The 15,968-nt window shown below is 50.3% G+C and overlaps 2 protein-coding genes across 3 annotated transcripts; both read right to left on the bottom strand.

The window, feature by feature from the left end:
* Positions 1 to 303: 303 nt before the first annotated feature.
* LOC111255875 lies at positions 304 to 1,869 on the bottom strand. 2 transcript variants are annotated; one of them, XM_022823476.1, is made up of 3 exons: positions 1,466 to 1,869; positions 1,022 to 1,099; positions 304 to 715 (listed from the first exon to the last, which is right to left on the bottom strand). In XM_022823476.1, exons 1-3 carry the CDS (start codon positions 1,627 to 1,629, stop codon positions 568 to 570), a joined length of 390 nt encoding a protein of 129 aa, XP_022679211.1. In that variant the 5' UTR covers positions 1,630 to 1,869; the 3' UTR covers positions 304 to 567. The 2 variants fall into 2 exon arrangements, 1 of the variants encoding a protein (XP_022679211.1); XR_002676018.1 differs by lacking the exon at positions 1,022 to 1,099 and having other exon boundaries at positions 1,466 to 1,863.
* Positions 1,870 to 2,631: 762 nt separating this feature from the next.
* LOC101768247 (disease resistance protein RPM1-like) lies at positions 2,632 to 4,499 on the bottom strand. The gene has a single exon (XM_012848920.2). It carries the CDS (start codon positions 3,231 to 3,233, stop codon positions 2,649 to 2,651), a length of 585 nt encoding a protein of 194 aa, XP_012704374.1. The 5' UTR covers positions 3,234 to 4,499; the 3' UTR covers positions 2,632 to 2,648.
* Positions 4,500 to 15,968: the final 11,469 nt, after the last annotated feature.

Genomic DNA, 15,968 nt, shown 5'->3' with positions numbered 1-15,968 from the left:
CTCCCCCACACAATAACAGCCGGCACGACTAAAAACACAAAATAAAGTAGAAAGAAGAACAAAACTAAGCAGACTGTGGCAGTTCTGGAGATCCTGATGCTCGGGTTGCCAACTGATATCGGTGAAAGTCTTCTCACATAAGGAAAGCCACATCATCCACTAGTTTGTTTTTCCTGATTGAAAGTTCTTCTGTTGCGTTCCTTCCAGATGTTCCACCAGAAGTAAATCATGAGGCCGTAAAGAATAGGTCTATTTTCTTTGTCATTCTGCATTTTTTCCACCATCTATATATGGAGTCCGTGGTTAAAGAAAAAATTTAAAAAATTCGTATTTTTAAATGCTCTAAAAAGTAGGGATGCTATACACGAGTATGCATTACAACACAATAGTTTAAGCTAATCTCAAAATAGTTTAACTTATGCATTGCTATACGTCGGTTAAGCTTCATCTTTGGTCAACTTTCACAGCCGAGCCATTTAAGCACTGCCACACAGCAGCTTCCTCCACTAGAAGCTTTATAGTACTGTCGACAGTAACACAAGCACACAAACACTTAGGTCACCACCCTTAGAACAGAGGAGCTGCACACCTGCATCTTCTCACAAGAGTTGGGCACAAGAACACTAGTAGCAACTGCATCAGTCTGAGTCTAGGTAAGCATCCTTTCAATCCATCCTTTTCACGTAGCAGCATGCCTTCTCCCGATCCCAATGATCTATTAGATAAAGCATAGGTGATTAGTGCATGAAAACATATTCACATCATTGGAAATTAGCAGCTAGCAGCCTACATATATCATCAGGTTGCATTTTTTGTCCGAGAGTTTCAGTTTTGCACAGCATGAGAATTTACTTAAGAGCTCTAATTTCTAATTTAGAAAATCTGCACAGCTACACTTGAATTTCTTTCAGGGATCACAATAGAGATTGGACATGTGCCTGTACATGTTCTTTTTAGAGACCTGTACAGCTAGATGTGAATTCGAACTCCAATCTGAACAATTAATCCTTTGGAACCTTACCTGACCATGTCAATTGTATAATCTAGTGGCAGAAAATTTCCCTTCAGGAGGCTATTAGGAACTAATCTAGTGCATTCGCTGCAAGTCACAGAATTAAACATCAGGCATGACTGAACCCAAGCATATCAGATACAGTTATTCTCAGATCAGGCACTTTCAGCCTCCCACAGATACGCTGATAGGCTAATCTAGCCATGAACTAACCTCAATGATGGAGGAAGTATACAGAGACAGGGTCCATAATGTACAGCAAAGCAAATATATGGAAAAGCAGAAACTGAAAATTCATTTGGGCAAAACAACAAACAGGTGCTGGGCATAGTCCAGGTGACCTGTACGTGCAGGTGCTGGCCACGGCCGCGGCACCAATGGTTGTAGTGGAGGAGACAGTGAACAGCCCCAGAACAAATCAAAGAGCTGAGGCCTGAGAGCTTCGAATCGTACCTTAGCTTCTCTGTGTGGCGGAGGGCAGATGCGGCCCATGGTGGTGGCCGAGATGCGGCCAGCGGGTGGTGACCGTCTGACCGGAGGCTGGCAAGCGAGAGCGGCCGCGCATCGCTGCCGGACAGGGAGGGGTGCGTCCCCGTGCCGTGACCTCTGCTCCTCATGTCGAAACATCTTCTAGTTGTGATGGGCAGTTGTCCTCTAGGTGAAAAATCCTTCTCATGAATAGCCTTCTTGAATCCACATTATTTAGAGGCTTAATTCCATAGATTCGCTCTTGAGAATCACTGCTACAAGATTTGGCAACCCTACTGATCCGGGTAGTTGTAATTACTCTGCTGTGATGACTATTCTGAGGTAGGACTGACTTCACAAGCCCCCAGTTCGATGTACTCCAGACATCATCAATGACAATTAAGTACCTGTATGCAATTTTAGTGAATGGCTTTGAGTAAACTTGCATAATAACTAATAATTTGTGGTCTGTAGAATTATGGTACCACTGGATTTTCTAAACCTAGGGCCTAGGCTTATATCTACACCTCATATTTTTATGTGTGACATGTGCACAACAGAAATCTGGAAAAATGTAATAATGAGGATGTAAATATATGTATATACTATATACGTGTTCAGGCGCGCGCTCCAAAAAAATTTATATACTAAAAAAACGAAAATGGCAATGCCTACTGCGAAAAATAGACTACATCATACTAACACTATCACCATGGTTGCTGTTCATGCTACTTTGAATCATCTATCATGTCCAACTCGCCATTAAAACCTTGAATCCATGTGTAGTTCGATACGTGAATGATACTATATGTAGCAGTGCTCACTAGTAATTCTTCTCTTGAATTTAATTTTAGCCAAAGTCCCTCTAAGTCCTATCCAAAGCACAAGTCCTTTTAGCCGAAATACAATAATTTAATCTGGGGTTTAATTTTATGTTCGAAATTTATAGTGAAAAAGTTCAATACCCAAGTTAAAGTTCAACCCACTTTTTGGAAGTTCCCTAGTTATTAAAAAGTCTCCCCGTTCTAAATCCCAGGTGAAGCCTTTGTAGCTTTGCTTTGAAAAAAAAATGTCAGCTGTATATCCCTATATTTTTCCCAAATTTTTGGAGAAACTGAGAATTATACATGACCAATCATAAACCAGTTTTCTAACAAGGACGTAGTAACTACAAGTACTTCTTATCTTGCAAATAATCCCTAAGAGTGCGTATCAATTGCTCAACCTCCAGACGGCCAAATTGTCCACGCTCATGCTCTTGTAGAAGCTGGGAAAGTGCATCCTTAGTAAGCTTCTTGAGATCAAGGTTACGAGATACAGATGCTGCGGCCTTGTAGTGGAATTGCCCCCCAAGTGAGCGATACACCTCCATGACAAGCGTGGTCTTGCCTAGTCCTCCAAATCCTACAATAGAGACCACCTTCAATTGTGGCTCTCCATCCATCAACCACCCAGTTATCGTGTCCCGTGGACCATCAACGCCTATGAGGCCCTTGGACTCTGCAAGTAGCACCGGCAATCGGGGGTCGATGGCCACAGGCGTTGCACTCCTGACAATACACTCGTCCAGCTTATACCTTGACCGGCGTTCGCTCACATCCTTGACGCGATCGCTAAGTTCCTGGATCTGGTTTGCCACCTGGTGACGCGCCCAGAGCTTCTTGATCTTGCGTGACATCTTCTTGATGATGCCCGGTTGATCGGCATCCCCACGGGCAAGTTTGTGCATGAAGGTGTCGATGCAGTCTTCCATGTCATAGGCGAGGTCTCGCGCGTTGTTCCTCCACTGCTTGAGCTGCCCGTCAAGCCCCTCCACATGACCACATCGGCCAGCTTGACCAGCAAGGCGTTCATGCTCCCCAGCTCGTCCCTGAGGTTCTCGATCTTGCGGCGGACGCCCTTCTGCTTGGTGTACTCCTCAGAGAGTAGGCCGGTGAGCTTGGCGAGGAGGGAGGTCATTGCCCCGGTGGAGGCGCTCACCATCGCTCCCACCATATCGGTGCTAGTAGGGATGCTGGTGGTGCTGTTCGTGCAAGGTAGGTGTTTGCTGCACCAATGCTTGTGCTGCAGTATATGGATCTGCAACGATTGAGAACTGAAAAAAATCTGGGTTTCATCGTCGTTGGACAGCATATATGGACAGCATGTTCATAGCAGAATCAAAGGACTCAACTTCTGTCGCGGTGGCATCCCAACATTGAATTTTAACAACGACACGCTTCAGAACTGAAAGGTGCTCAAGGCCGAAATTGGCACAACGCCATGGTTGCGCCTTGTTTTCCTTGCATAAAACTCTATACGAAATGTTTCGACCTCTGGCATAGCTCCCGGTGCAAACACCAGCCCCACTCTTCCATTCAGCACTTGGAAGGAGAACTCCTTTAGGCTCTGGAATCCTTGGTTGCTGATCACGAGCCTTTCAGTTCCCTATTCTGAAGTAATTGACTGAGTTAACCGGCCCATGTCATCCCCGCTCAAGCGACTTGGGCGGCGACCGCGCACCCCCGCCGCCGACACCCCCTTCCTCTCCTTCCCTCCCCTTGCCGCCGCTGGAGGGGCCTGCCGGAAGCCTGCATCAGCCCCTAGGATGGCGGCGGCGGGGTCTTCCTGTGGGCGTGTGTCCCGGGAGGGGGACATCGCGGATCCGCCGGACCTGGTGACGGCGGCGGCTCGGGGTGGCGAATCCGGCGCCCCGGAGGATGGATCCGCATGGAGACAGCGGCAGCGTGTCTGCGGAGGCCATGGAAGAGCGGCGCGGCGGCTTGTGGCGACTGGGCCCGAGCGCAGAGGTGAGACGGCGGTGGCCAGCCCAGCTGCGTGCCGGTGTGGGATGGAGGACGCAGCGACCTTGGCGGCTCGCCCCAGGCGGATCGGGAAGGCTGCGGAGGTAGCGGCCGCGGGTGGTTGCGGTAGAAGGAGGGCCGACGGCACGGTGGTAGCTCAGTGCGGGAACGACGATGCAGCAAGGAGCAGCGGCCGATTGAGGGAAGGCCGCGAGAGGTGGCCACACGTGCACAAAGGCGCGTGGCGCACGCGACCGGTCAGCGGCGGCGGTTGGTGCGGTGTGAGGCCGGTCCAGTGTGAAGCCGATCGCCCGGCGTGGGGTGAGCGGCGGACCGGCGCAGAGCGAGGAGGCCACAGAAGCGGGGACGACGTGGGGACCACCGGCAGTGGAGGTAGAGGTACGACAGCGTGGCACGTGGAGGCGCGGCAGCGGCACCACCCCGGATGGGCTGCTGTGGTTGTGGTCCGGGAGTGTCGAACCGTGAGCGTGCAGCGAGGGGTCGGGATGCTCCGGGTGAAAGCCCTCACTGGCATTCTTGCTAGTGGTCGTCGCTGGTGGAGATGATGGCATCGCCCTAGGGTGTCGTTTTCCCCATTGGGGGCGTGATGTTGTAGCTCCAACCCTGCTGCACGGGGTTCTCTAGGTGAAAACCCTGTCCAGATCCTGGACGAGCGACGGTGGTGCCATTAGCTTCGTGCCCTCGGAGACGTCGTCTCTAGATACCCAACTTGGTTTGTGGCATTATTGGTCCATTGTTCATGGGAGGCCGCGGCCGGTGGTGGCAATTCTGCCGCGTGGCAAGCTGGACTGGTAAGGCAATCACAGTTATGGTGGTGACCAGTGGTTGTTGCATGGTTGTTGGATTTGGCTGCTTGCAGCGGACTGCGGGGGCTGGCGTTGCTTGGCAACGGTCAGTGCGGCGAGGGACAGCGTCGGAGGATGGCGCTTGCAGCAACGGCATCGTGGGACCACTAGGCTTGCAGCAGACCGTGGCGGGTTGCTCAGCTTCGTTGGGCTATCCAATGCGGTGCATCGTCAGAAGATGGCGCAAGCGACTTCTTTGGCTTGCTGGCACGGCAGCGGAGGCTATGGGCGCGGGTGAAGCAACAAGGAGATGTCGACCTGCAGCGACGGCTTGGCTGATCAATGGAGATCTTGGGGAGCGGGGCAACATTGCTCACCACTTTGATGGCGACAAAAGAAATGGATTCGTGATGTGGAATATTGTGGCTGGCGTGGCGAGGCCCCCACGTGCGGTATTTCTTCGAGGCGATGAGAGTGAGGTGGAGTCCAACGACGGATGTGGCGAGGCCCCCGCGCGTTGTGTTATCGTGGTGGCGACTACGAGGCAGCCTACAAGAGATCTGGATTCGGTGGTATCACCCTGTCAGGTGGAGTGTGGTGTTGCAGCGGCACTACGGCGGAGGGTCCCGCATGGTGGTGGCCTTCTCAGTGTGGTACGGTTTGCTTCTCTCGGTTCCCTGTCAACGCAGGGTCACGCTTGGAAATTTCGGCGACTACATGAGCATGAGAATGTTGGTGGGGGCTGCGGTAAGGCTTCGGTTCTACTACCATTGTCGGGCAGAGTAAAATCCGCTTGAGATGAGTTGAGTTCGGCGCATGTTGATGTCCTAATCCAACCGGCCGATGTGTTGTTGAGTTGAGTTGAGTGCAATGGCGTGGTGCGGTATGTGTTGATGATCCAATCCAACCTGCCGGTGTTTGTGTTGTGTTTTTCCCATTTGTTGTTTTAGCCTAGTCTGAATTTTATCTTCTTTATAATATAATCGGCAGCTTTCCTGCCTCGTTGGTTTCAAAAAAAATCACGAACCTTTCAACAGGAAAGTGGCATCTCCATAGCTCAAGATAGAGCAAAGTAGGCAGATTACATAATATGTGAAGATCTTCGTTATCCATGGTGTCAACAAGAACTTGCAAGTAAGAGAGATGGAACAATGAACCGACCCATGGTGTAACCTGAAGATGGACGTGGTGATGGTAAGCTTTTGCAGAAGTGGAAGAGCTTGTCCAGAATCAATCAGCGTATCTAGAATATCATCGTCATAGCACTGAATCTCTAGGAACTGAAGGTTTTGTTTTCGCAATGTCTGCAGAGATGAACAGAAATTTTGTTGCGCCCAACCACATCACTATCCTGATCATCAGGCTTCGAGTACTTTATCCCAAGCCTTCTTAGTTGAGTCATCTGACCAAGACCTTCTAAGAATTCGGTGGAGTTGCCGGAGGTAGTATATAGCACTTGCAGAACCTGAAGATTTGTGATCTCCACTGGCAACATCAATTTAGGGCAAACAAATAGGCAAACCAATTTTCTCAATCGACCTATTGTCACTGGTAGTATTCCTTCTATTGAATAAGGTCTCAGGTCCAGTGTCTCTAAAAATTTGCCGATTTCTTCTGGGATACTTGTAATATCTGTGCAACTGAGATCCAAATACCACAAATGAAAACAATTTCCTATGTTTCTCACTTGTGCAGAAGGGCGCCATCTCACAAAATCCAAGACACGAAGAGCTTGAAAGTTCAGCTGATCAAGCATTTCAACCCAACACCCAAAAATATTGATGGAATGAACATGGTCGTCCAAATTATTCATGCTCGCTGGTAGCCCTTCATGTTCTGTGTCATATATTGCATGGACAAAAGCCAAATCTTGCTAGCCACAAATTTAGGTTCATGTCCATCTAATATTGTAATAAAATTCTCTTATGTTGATATTAGAATGTCAAGGATCAAATGGTTCATTTCCATCTAATGTCAAGGACCAGCTCTTCTTTAAACAGTAAACAAGTTAATGGCCTAACAATATTCTAATTTCTAAATTATCATAATCATCACTAATCATAACGTGGCTTAAAATGTTTTAAATGGAATGATAAAAATGCTGTAAAAAGCATATATGTACCAAACCAAACATTATGCTGCAAAACTGAACATACTTGCAAACAGTAGAGCAGCGATGTATCAAAGTTTCCAACATTTCCAACCTGCCATGCTCCCCAGGGTCAACTTGAGAGTGGCCTTGTTTAGTTCCCAATTTAGAAGTGCCAAAGTTGGGATTTTACCATAAATGCGCAACTGTAGCATTTCGTTTGTATTTGTGAATTATTGTCCAAACATTGACTAATTAGGCTCAAAAGATTCATCTCGCAAAGTATAACAAAATTGTGCAATTAGTTTTTAATTTCGTCTACATTTAGTACTCCATGCATATACCGCAAGTTTGATGTGATGGGGAATTTTTTTTTTGCATAGTGCCAAAGTTAGGATTTTAAGGAAACTAAACAGGGCCAGAGTAGATCACTGATAAGTTTCTTGAGATCAAGGTTTCTGGACACGGATGCTGAAACCTTGCACTGGAACTGTCCCCCTTCAGTGCGACACACCTCCATAGCAAGAGTTTTCTTGCCTAATCCTCCAAACCCAACTATTGAGACCACCTTCAGCTGCTGCCCTTCAACCATAAGCCACTTTACTATCTCTTCTCGTGGACCATCCATGCCCACAAGGTCCTTCGACTCAGCAAAGAGCACTGGCAATCGAGGCCCTTCAACTGCACATCCACATGGGATAGCATTGTAGTCAAAGCATTCATGCTGCTCAACTCATCTTTAAGGTAGCTGTTCCCCGGACAGACAATATGCTGCTTGTAGTAAATAAATGAACCATCAAGAAGTCCAGATCAAATCGCAGATGGTGTAACACTGACCTGGCCAGTTGTGACTTGGTTAATTTAACAAATCATACTGAAACGTTCTCAAAGAAAACAAATCATGTATGATAATTACGAAAGGAACAGTTGCAATTTGGTTGTGTATGACGACACTCACATTTGCAATATGTCAATGGAGTAGATGGCCTGTAAAATGTTCAGTAACGTCTATGTGGGTTTACAAGTTACTACTGTACCTACTAACATATCAATATACCATGTACATTGCTTCAGAGAAGGAAGCTTGCAAGAAGCTTCCAACCGTGGAATTATGGCCCATCAAAGTTTTCGCTTGTCAAATTCAGGCATCACTCCCCATACTTTTAGGCTCTAACTGCATGTTATGTATTTGCTGATTGCAAATTGGACCTGTAAAGCTGTACAGTGGCAGGAATAATAGAGTGGAGAGGAAACGATGATTATGAGGACTAATATTTCAGTTAGCTGCCAATTTCAGTTAGTAAAATATATAAATTGCATAAGGCCGGATGTCAAATATTCGGATTGCTCAACTCGAAATCAAATGCTTGGCATCACTGTTCTAAAAAAAATGCTTGGCATCAAAATGTATGAGGGTGAACAAAAAAAATCAGACTTGTGGTTTCCTTCGATACAAGTACCAACGCTGCGCACTGATGATGAGCCATGAGCATCGGAAAGTTGAGATAGAGGAGAGGAGATGCCACTTAGGGTCTGTTTGGATCCAAGGGCTAAATTTTAGCTCTGCACTTTTAGTCTAAAATTTAGCTCTTGGGATCCAAACAGGTGGGCTAAAAGTGTAGAATAGCTAAACTTTAGCTCCTAAATTTTAGCCCCCAAAGAGACCCTAAAATGGGCTAAAAGTGCTCCTTCCCCCCAATTTCCACACCCTGCCCCTCCTTCCTCTCTCCTCTCCACGTGGTCCCCCTCCCGCACCCCTCCCTCTCCTCCGCCTCCCACGCCCGCCTCCTCCGTCCGGCCCGCCGCCTCCGCCCGGCCCCGCCTCCTTCGCCCGCCGCCGCCGCCTCGCCGGCCCCGCCGCCCCACCTCACCAGCCCTGGCACCGCCGGCCTCGATGCTGCTAGCCGCCAGATCTGGGGGCCGCGGCCGCCGGCAGGAGGGAGGACGGGGAGTTCGCCCGCCGCTGCCGCTGTCTCCGCCTCGCCTCGCCTCGCCGGCCGCCGCCGCCGTCCCCGCCACCTCTGCCTCGCGCGGCGCGGAGCTCGTCGGTGAGCGCGGCGCGGGCGCGGCCGGCCTCGGCGTCCCGCGCCTGGAGCTCGACCTCGGTGTCCCGCGCCCGGAGCAGGTGATGCTGCTCGTCGGCGTGCGCCGCGAGGGTGGCGGCACTCCTAGCCGCGCTGGTCGGGTCCCTGGCATACCGCCACTTGAGGTCCCTGGCGAGTTGATGGAGAGAGAGGGGATAGGAGAGAGAGAGAGGAGGGAAAGGAGGAGGAGGGAGTCATTAATAAGGGCAAATCAGTCATTATTTGATGAGGACTAAAATTTAGCCCATGGATCCAAACACCCTAGCAAAACTAAAATTGCTAAATTTTAGGGGCTAAATTTTAGGAGCTAAATTTTAGTCCATGAATTTTGGATCCAAACACCACCTTACTGCGTATGTTACATTGCATTGAAGGCGACGGGGTAGTTGGGGTGGGGCTGTCCGACCGGAACTCCATGCCTGTGCAGGCGCCGCGGTGGCGGTGCTCGTTCGCGGCGATCGACTCCGCCGCCGCCGCCATGAATGCTCGAATCGGAGGCCACGGGTTACGAGCGAGGGACGGACAAGTGCTGATCCCTACCGCTGCAGAGCGCGTCCTCGTCGTCTCACCCAGTCACCCTACTCCACGGCAGGAGCTTACGGCTGCCGCCATCCCTCTTGGTGCCTATGCCCTTCGCACCATCTCGATGTGCCGCCGCTACATGGTCTGCGAGCGGAGGCGGAGGCGTGCGCGGGGAAGAGGCAGCCTAGTCCGCGTGGATTCGACGGAGGCTCGCGCGGGAGGTATGGCGACGGAGCCAGGGGAGGTCGCCGGCGGCGATGGCGCCCGTGTGGACATCGTTTTGGCACGTTGGAGTACTTCACTTCACCGAAACCGACCAAAATTTTGCAGAGACCCCTGAATTGGAGCGCGAACCCCCGATTTCAGAAAGGATCCTAGTTTGGGCCACCGGCTCCCTTCCCCTTTCTCGTCGGCTCCACCACCCGCCCGTCCGCCGTTGCTGTCCTTCTCGATCTGGATCCCTGCTGGCTCCTGGATGGAAACGCCGTACATCTAGGGCAGCGCTCTGCAGCAGCAGAAAGGATCTTGAGTGTTCGATTCGCCGTCGCTGCCGCATCCGAGCGGAGCGAGCAGCCGCGCGCAGGTGATGAGATCGCACCGGCGGCAGCAATGGCAGCCTGGCCCGCAGCTCCGTGACGTTCGTGTCCTCCCGAAAAGGCGGCGGTCGCTGCCCCTGCAGTCTGGGCTGTGGACCTGTGGACATCGTTTTTGCTCGTTGGAGTACTTCACTTCACCGATTTTGGTCGCGGCGATATCCTCCTTCTTTAACTCCCGCTGCGCCGATCTCAACCTTCTCAATAAAGCCACAATTATTCTCATACCTAAAAAAGAAGGGGCGGAGTGCATCGCAGACTACAGGCCCATTAGTCTCATACACGCCATCGCGAAGATTATAACAAAGACCCTGGCCCTGCGTCTAGCTCCTCTCATGCACAAACTTGTCTCACCTTGCCAAAGTGCCTTCATAAAAGGACGAAGCATCCACGATAACTTCTTGTACGTCCAGAACCTAGCACGCCGCTTCCACCGGCGTAATCAACCGACCTTGCTTATGAAACTTGATATATCCAAGGCTTTCGACTCGGTACGCTGGGACTACCTCCTCACCATGATGCAACACAGAGGCTTCCCACCAAAATGGAGGGACTGGATCGCGGCCATCCTCACCACGTCAACATCACGAATTTCTCTAAATGGATTCCCGCTGGACCACATACAACATGGGAGAGGACTCCGCCAGGGCGACCCCCTATCGCCGCTCCTTTTCATCCTAGTAATTGACCCACTACAGTACCTGCTATCGGCTGCCACGGAGAAGAGACTGCTTCAAAAACTAAACAACCGTGCAACATTTATGAGAACATCCATGTATGCCGATGACGCCGTGATCTTTGTCAAACCTTCCACACGTGACATCACAAACTTGAAGACTCTCCTTCAAAAGTTCGGAGAAGCGACGGGGCTCAAAACGAACATCCAAAAAACGAGTGTCACACCGATCAGCTGCTCCCACGATATCTTCCAGGATCTGCTCAGTGACCTTCCGGTCGCGAGGAGAAACTTCCCGATAAAATACCTGGGCCTCCCTCTAACGGTAGAACGCCTACGTCGCATTGATTTCCAGCCTCTGATCGACAAGGTGGCGAGCAAACTCTCAAAATGGAAGGGCAGAAATCTCACGCAAGCTGGCAGACTATGCCTCACCAAGTCTGTCCTATCCTCACAACCCATCTACATGCTGACGGCCCTCAGAACGCCCAAGGAAGTACTAGAGGACATTGACAAAATCAGAAAACGCTTCCTATGGGCGGGAGACAAAGAACTTACTGGAGGCAAATGCAAAATCAACTGGACGAGGACAACTCTACCGAAAAAACATGGCGACGTCGGAATCCTTGACCTCCATAAATTCGCAAGAGCGCTACGCCTTAGATGGTTATGGCATGCATGGGCTTCCCCAGATAAGACGTGGGTTGGAACCGAAACACCCTGTGACGACAAAGATAGACTCCTTTTCGCGGCATGCACGACGATCACACTCGGCAATGGGGCCAACACACGATTCTGGCAAGATGCGTGGGTCGCAGGGAGACGACCAAAGGACATTGCTCCACATCTCTACGCGAAAACCAAAAGGAAAAAGAAAACAGTACGGGAGGCCTTCCACCATAACAGCTGGATTAGAGATTTACAGCACAGAACAGGCTTCACAAACTCTCTTCTCAGCGAATTCGTAACCTTATGGCCTCTAATCCAACAATACCAGCTAAACCCGGACCAGGAGGACGTAATTACATGGAATTTCACCCAGAGCGGTCAGTACACCTCAGCTTCAGCATACAAGGCCCAACTACTAGGTAGCATCAAAACGCCAGATCTGGCAACAGTGTGGCAAGCTTGGGCACCGGCAAAATGCAAAATCTTTGCCTGGCTGATCCTCCAAAACAGGGTTTGGACTTCGGACAGATTGGCAAAGCGGGGCTGGGACCATACTCCCACTTGCACCCTATGCCGCTGCACGATGGAGACGGCGCATCACCTCCTAGCTGAATGCAGATACACAAAACAGATCTGGAAGCTCATAGGCCAATGGCTATCACAAGGAAACCTGCAACCGGAGCAATGGAAACACAGTACAAGGGCCATTGATTGGTGGCTCGGCATCACATCAACACCAGGGACCCCACGTAAAGCGTACAGAAGCCTAACCCTACTGATTATGTGGGAGTTATGGAACGAACGGAACTCACGCATCTTCCGCCACAAGGGTTCATCGACAACGCAACTAGCAGCGGGAGTGAGAGACCTAGCGGCCCTGCTACCGTAATCACACCGATACGATGCCTCTGCGCCGTTTTTTGTTCCCCTTTCCTTTTCCTTTCTCCTTTTCTTTTATTTTTTTGACCGCTCCGTCGGTTGTATCTCCTCTATATCAATGAAATAGGCACACTCTCGTGCCCTTTCCGTTAAAAAAAAAAATTCTTTCGTATGTTTCGCGCCTGATTATGTTGCTCGTACGTGAAGCGAGACATTGTAGTAGACGTGGCAGAAGAAGTCTGGCGATGGCAACGACCTGAACGAGATGTTGAAATCATCCCTGCTGTTCAGCTGATGATCACTCTGAATTGCTTTCAGCTCCTATATGTGCTTAAGCAATCAGTCCCGTTAATATTAACTGGAGGCGGCATGGCAAGCGACGAAGGAGCGGAGGAAGAAGGCCTTTGGTGGATGTCCGTGCCCGCCGCCATGATGCTGGCGATGAGCCTCTAGAAGTCCATGTAAAGTATGTATGGGCCGCCGTTAAGGCCCATACGTCGACGCCTCGGCTTTCACCATGCAACAGGCGGGCTTTATTGAGCCCGTGACGACGTCTAAGGATTTGTCCCACCTCGGCTATTTAAACCGTTTTTTTTTCATTTCATCGTGTGCGTGGTTTTGACCGTGTTGACAGTTCAGGTAGCAGGTCGCCGGTGTCCGTGACGCTACGCTGAGGGAGAAGTCCTTGCCGGGCAGTGAATTTGACTTTCTGGATGACAATGATTCATTTTTTTTAAAAAAAATGTGTTTGTCCAAAATCTATTGAAATTGTATCCAAAATATCGGTACCGCCAATAGCTGTCGATATATTTCAGGACCAACACCACTGGAGTACTACTGCTACAGCATGCAATTGCAAGCTGGAGCTGCAAACGTGCACATTTCCCAAGCTAGCGCCTGCGTAGGGGCATCTCGTCAGGCGGCAAGGTAGCTCCAGATGCCGATCGATCATCGAGAGAAATAGCGGCCGCGCAGCAGCAGCGCTCACCGATCACAACCGGCACAGTGACGAGGCGTGGCCGTAGCACGTACGTACGACCCAAAAGGCCCGCCGGCCGGCCATTTTTCTGCGGCGGGCAGAGGGTTGAGCCCGAGCTGACCGGAGAGATCAGAGGCGCAGAGGCAGACCGGGGGCCGGGTGGACGACGTGACCGGACCGGACGCGACCGGACGATACGATACCCAGGCCGCCGCGTTTGCTAGCATAGCTTATTTCGTCCACGACAGGATTCGACGGGTCCAAACGCCAAGGCCCGCCGGCCCCCGGTCTGCGCCTGTGTTCAGTGTACGAGTAGTATATGCTAGGTCTTGTTTAGTTGCTCAACTTTGGGGTGCCAAAATTACTGTAGCAACACTGTAACGTTTCGTTTGTATTTGTAAATTATTGTCCAAATATTGACTAATTAGGCTCAAAAGATTCGTCTCGCAAAGTACAACAAAACTGTGCAATTAGTTTTTGATTTCGTCTACATTCAGTACTCCATGCATGTACCGCAAGTTTGATGTGATGGGGAATCTTCTTTTTGCATAGTGCCAAAGTTGGGATTTTGAAGTGAACTAAACATGGCCCTAGTCGTTCACTCGTTTGTAGGCCAGCAAAGCAAAACTCTTGACGGATTTTTACTACTAGCATGGCTGGCCGCCCAGGCCACTGCCAAGGGCCAACGGCAGTGATTGACGTTTCAGTGGCCGGAATGCCGAACGCGTCGCCGGCAAGGCGGCAACAGCACATTGGGCCATGTTTAGTTACTCCCAACTTCCAACTTTGACACTATGCAAAAAGAAGATTCCCCATCACATCAAACTTGCGGTACATGCATGGAGTACTAAATGTAGATGAAATTAAAAAGTAATTGCACAGTTTTGTTGTACTTTACGAGACGAATCTTTTGAGCCTAATTAGTCAATATTTGGACAATAATTCACAAATACAAACGAAACGCTACAGTGTGCTACAGTGCTGTAACAGTAATTTGGCACCTCCCAAATTGGCCAACTAAACAAGGCCTTCGGCTCCATGATGGCCAGCCAGCCCGGGTACTCGATGGGACAAGTGATCGCAAACGCCATTTCCAAGCTAGTGCATGTGGAAGTGGATTTGACCCTTCTCTAGGGCTTTGCCGGAATTCGACAGGCCACTTTCAAATTTCAATCTCTAACGAATAATCGACGTTTGGTTCTTGCGTTGGATTAGTCGTGAGCATGGAAGTGAAATTTCCAAGCTTGAGCAGGCCGGGCAGCTGGGCCACGGTCATCGGAAAGAGGCAAACTGGCAAAAGAGCCCGCTCGGCGCAGTGCCTTGCGCGTACTTTGATGCCCGCACACTGGACGGCTGGACGCCACCCATGCATCAGTGCGCACTGCACACCACCCACCATTTGGGGAGCTTGGATTGGAGCGCTCGCAGCTCGTTCACGCTGCAGCAGCTTGCTACGATGGGTCACGACACAGTGAGAGGCGAAAGCCCTTTCCAGCTTTCCATTTGGAGCAACTCCCCCTCTCACCCTCCCAGCCTTTGTGCTGTCTGCTGTGCTCTCGTGTGTCTTTGCAAGAAAGGAATCGCCTCGCAGCTTTCAGATCAGCAGCGGCCAGCTACCTGCTGCTGCTGATGTGCCGCAGCTTGTTTTGCCTTGCACTGCATCCACTGGTCAGCTGCACTCAGCCTGCACCATGCTATGCTATGCACATGCTATGGGTTCTGTATCATTTGCTTGCAACGCTAGCTGTGGCTTGTGAGCTCGGAGCAGCAGTGCTTTGCAGTGTTTGCTCATTTTGGTTTTGCTGTGGGAGTCTGTGAGCTGAGGTCTGAAGCTGATCGATCAGCTCAGCTGGCTTTTTCCTGCGCCGGCTGAAGAGGGCTTTCAATTGGACGGGACAAATCGTGGAGGGACTGTGGCGTGTCCGGGTGAATGTACATGTATTATATTTTCGGAATAAAAGAACAACAAGAACAAGGAGCAGCAGCCTGACTTACCCTGTCCCCCTATACTCTGGGGTAGCGACCACTAGCACCACATGGCACAGTGGTTACTGCTACACTGCAACTCTAGCTAGCTTCTGGCGTCCTTCAACTCGAACAATTAACGAAGAACACTCTTTCGTTTAGCTGGAATTTTCACAAACAGCTATGTCTAGACATTTCAGATGGTTGCATTATTGAACAATAAAGAAGCCGGACAGGAGTGGCTAGCTAGCCTATGCTATAGTGACAAAGTGAGGTCAAAGATGGACAAAGCAAGGTTACAACAAAACTGAAACCCAGCTTGGATAGCATCATAGGCTGCCTCACGCTGCACTGTACTACATCTACTGACAGCAAAAACAAGCTCTGGATGCTCAGATTCTGCATCACTGCAGCTGACCACGACCAGAACAACCAGCCAGTCA

This window comes from Setaria italica, chromosome IX, assembly GCF_000263155.2.
Source record: "Setaria italica strain Yugu1 chromosome IX, Setaria_italica_v2.0, whole genome shotgun sequence".
In the NCBI taxonomy this organism is placed as follows: Eukaryota; Viridiplantae; Streptophyta; class Magnoliopsida; order Poales; family Poaceae; genus Setaria; species Setaria italica.
Note: the sequence above shows the minus strand (reverse complement) of the source record. Positions and strands in the feature narration are given on the sequence as shown.

What these genes read in the sequence shown, in the direction of transcription:
- LOC111255875 (XM_022823476.1), bottom strand. Translation starts at nt 1,629, where the DNA reads ATGAGGAGCAGAGGTCACGGCACGGGGACGCACCCCTCCCTGTCCGGC. An exon ending in CGCCACACAGAGAAGCTAAG is followed by an intron (nt 1,100 to 1,465) that starts GTACGATTCGAA and finishes TGTGACTTGCAG; the next exon opens with CGAATGCACTAGATTAGTTC. An exon ending in TATACAATTGACATGGTCAG is followed by an intron (nt 716 to 1,021) that starts GTAAGGTTCCAA and finishes TTTATCTAATAG; the next exon opens with ATCATTGGGATCGGGAGAAG.
- LOC101768247 (XM_012848920.2), bottom strand. Translation starts at nt 3,233, where the DNA reads ATGGAAGACTGCATCGACACCTTCATGCACAAACTTGCCCGTGGGGAT.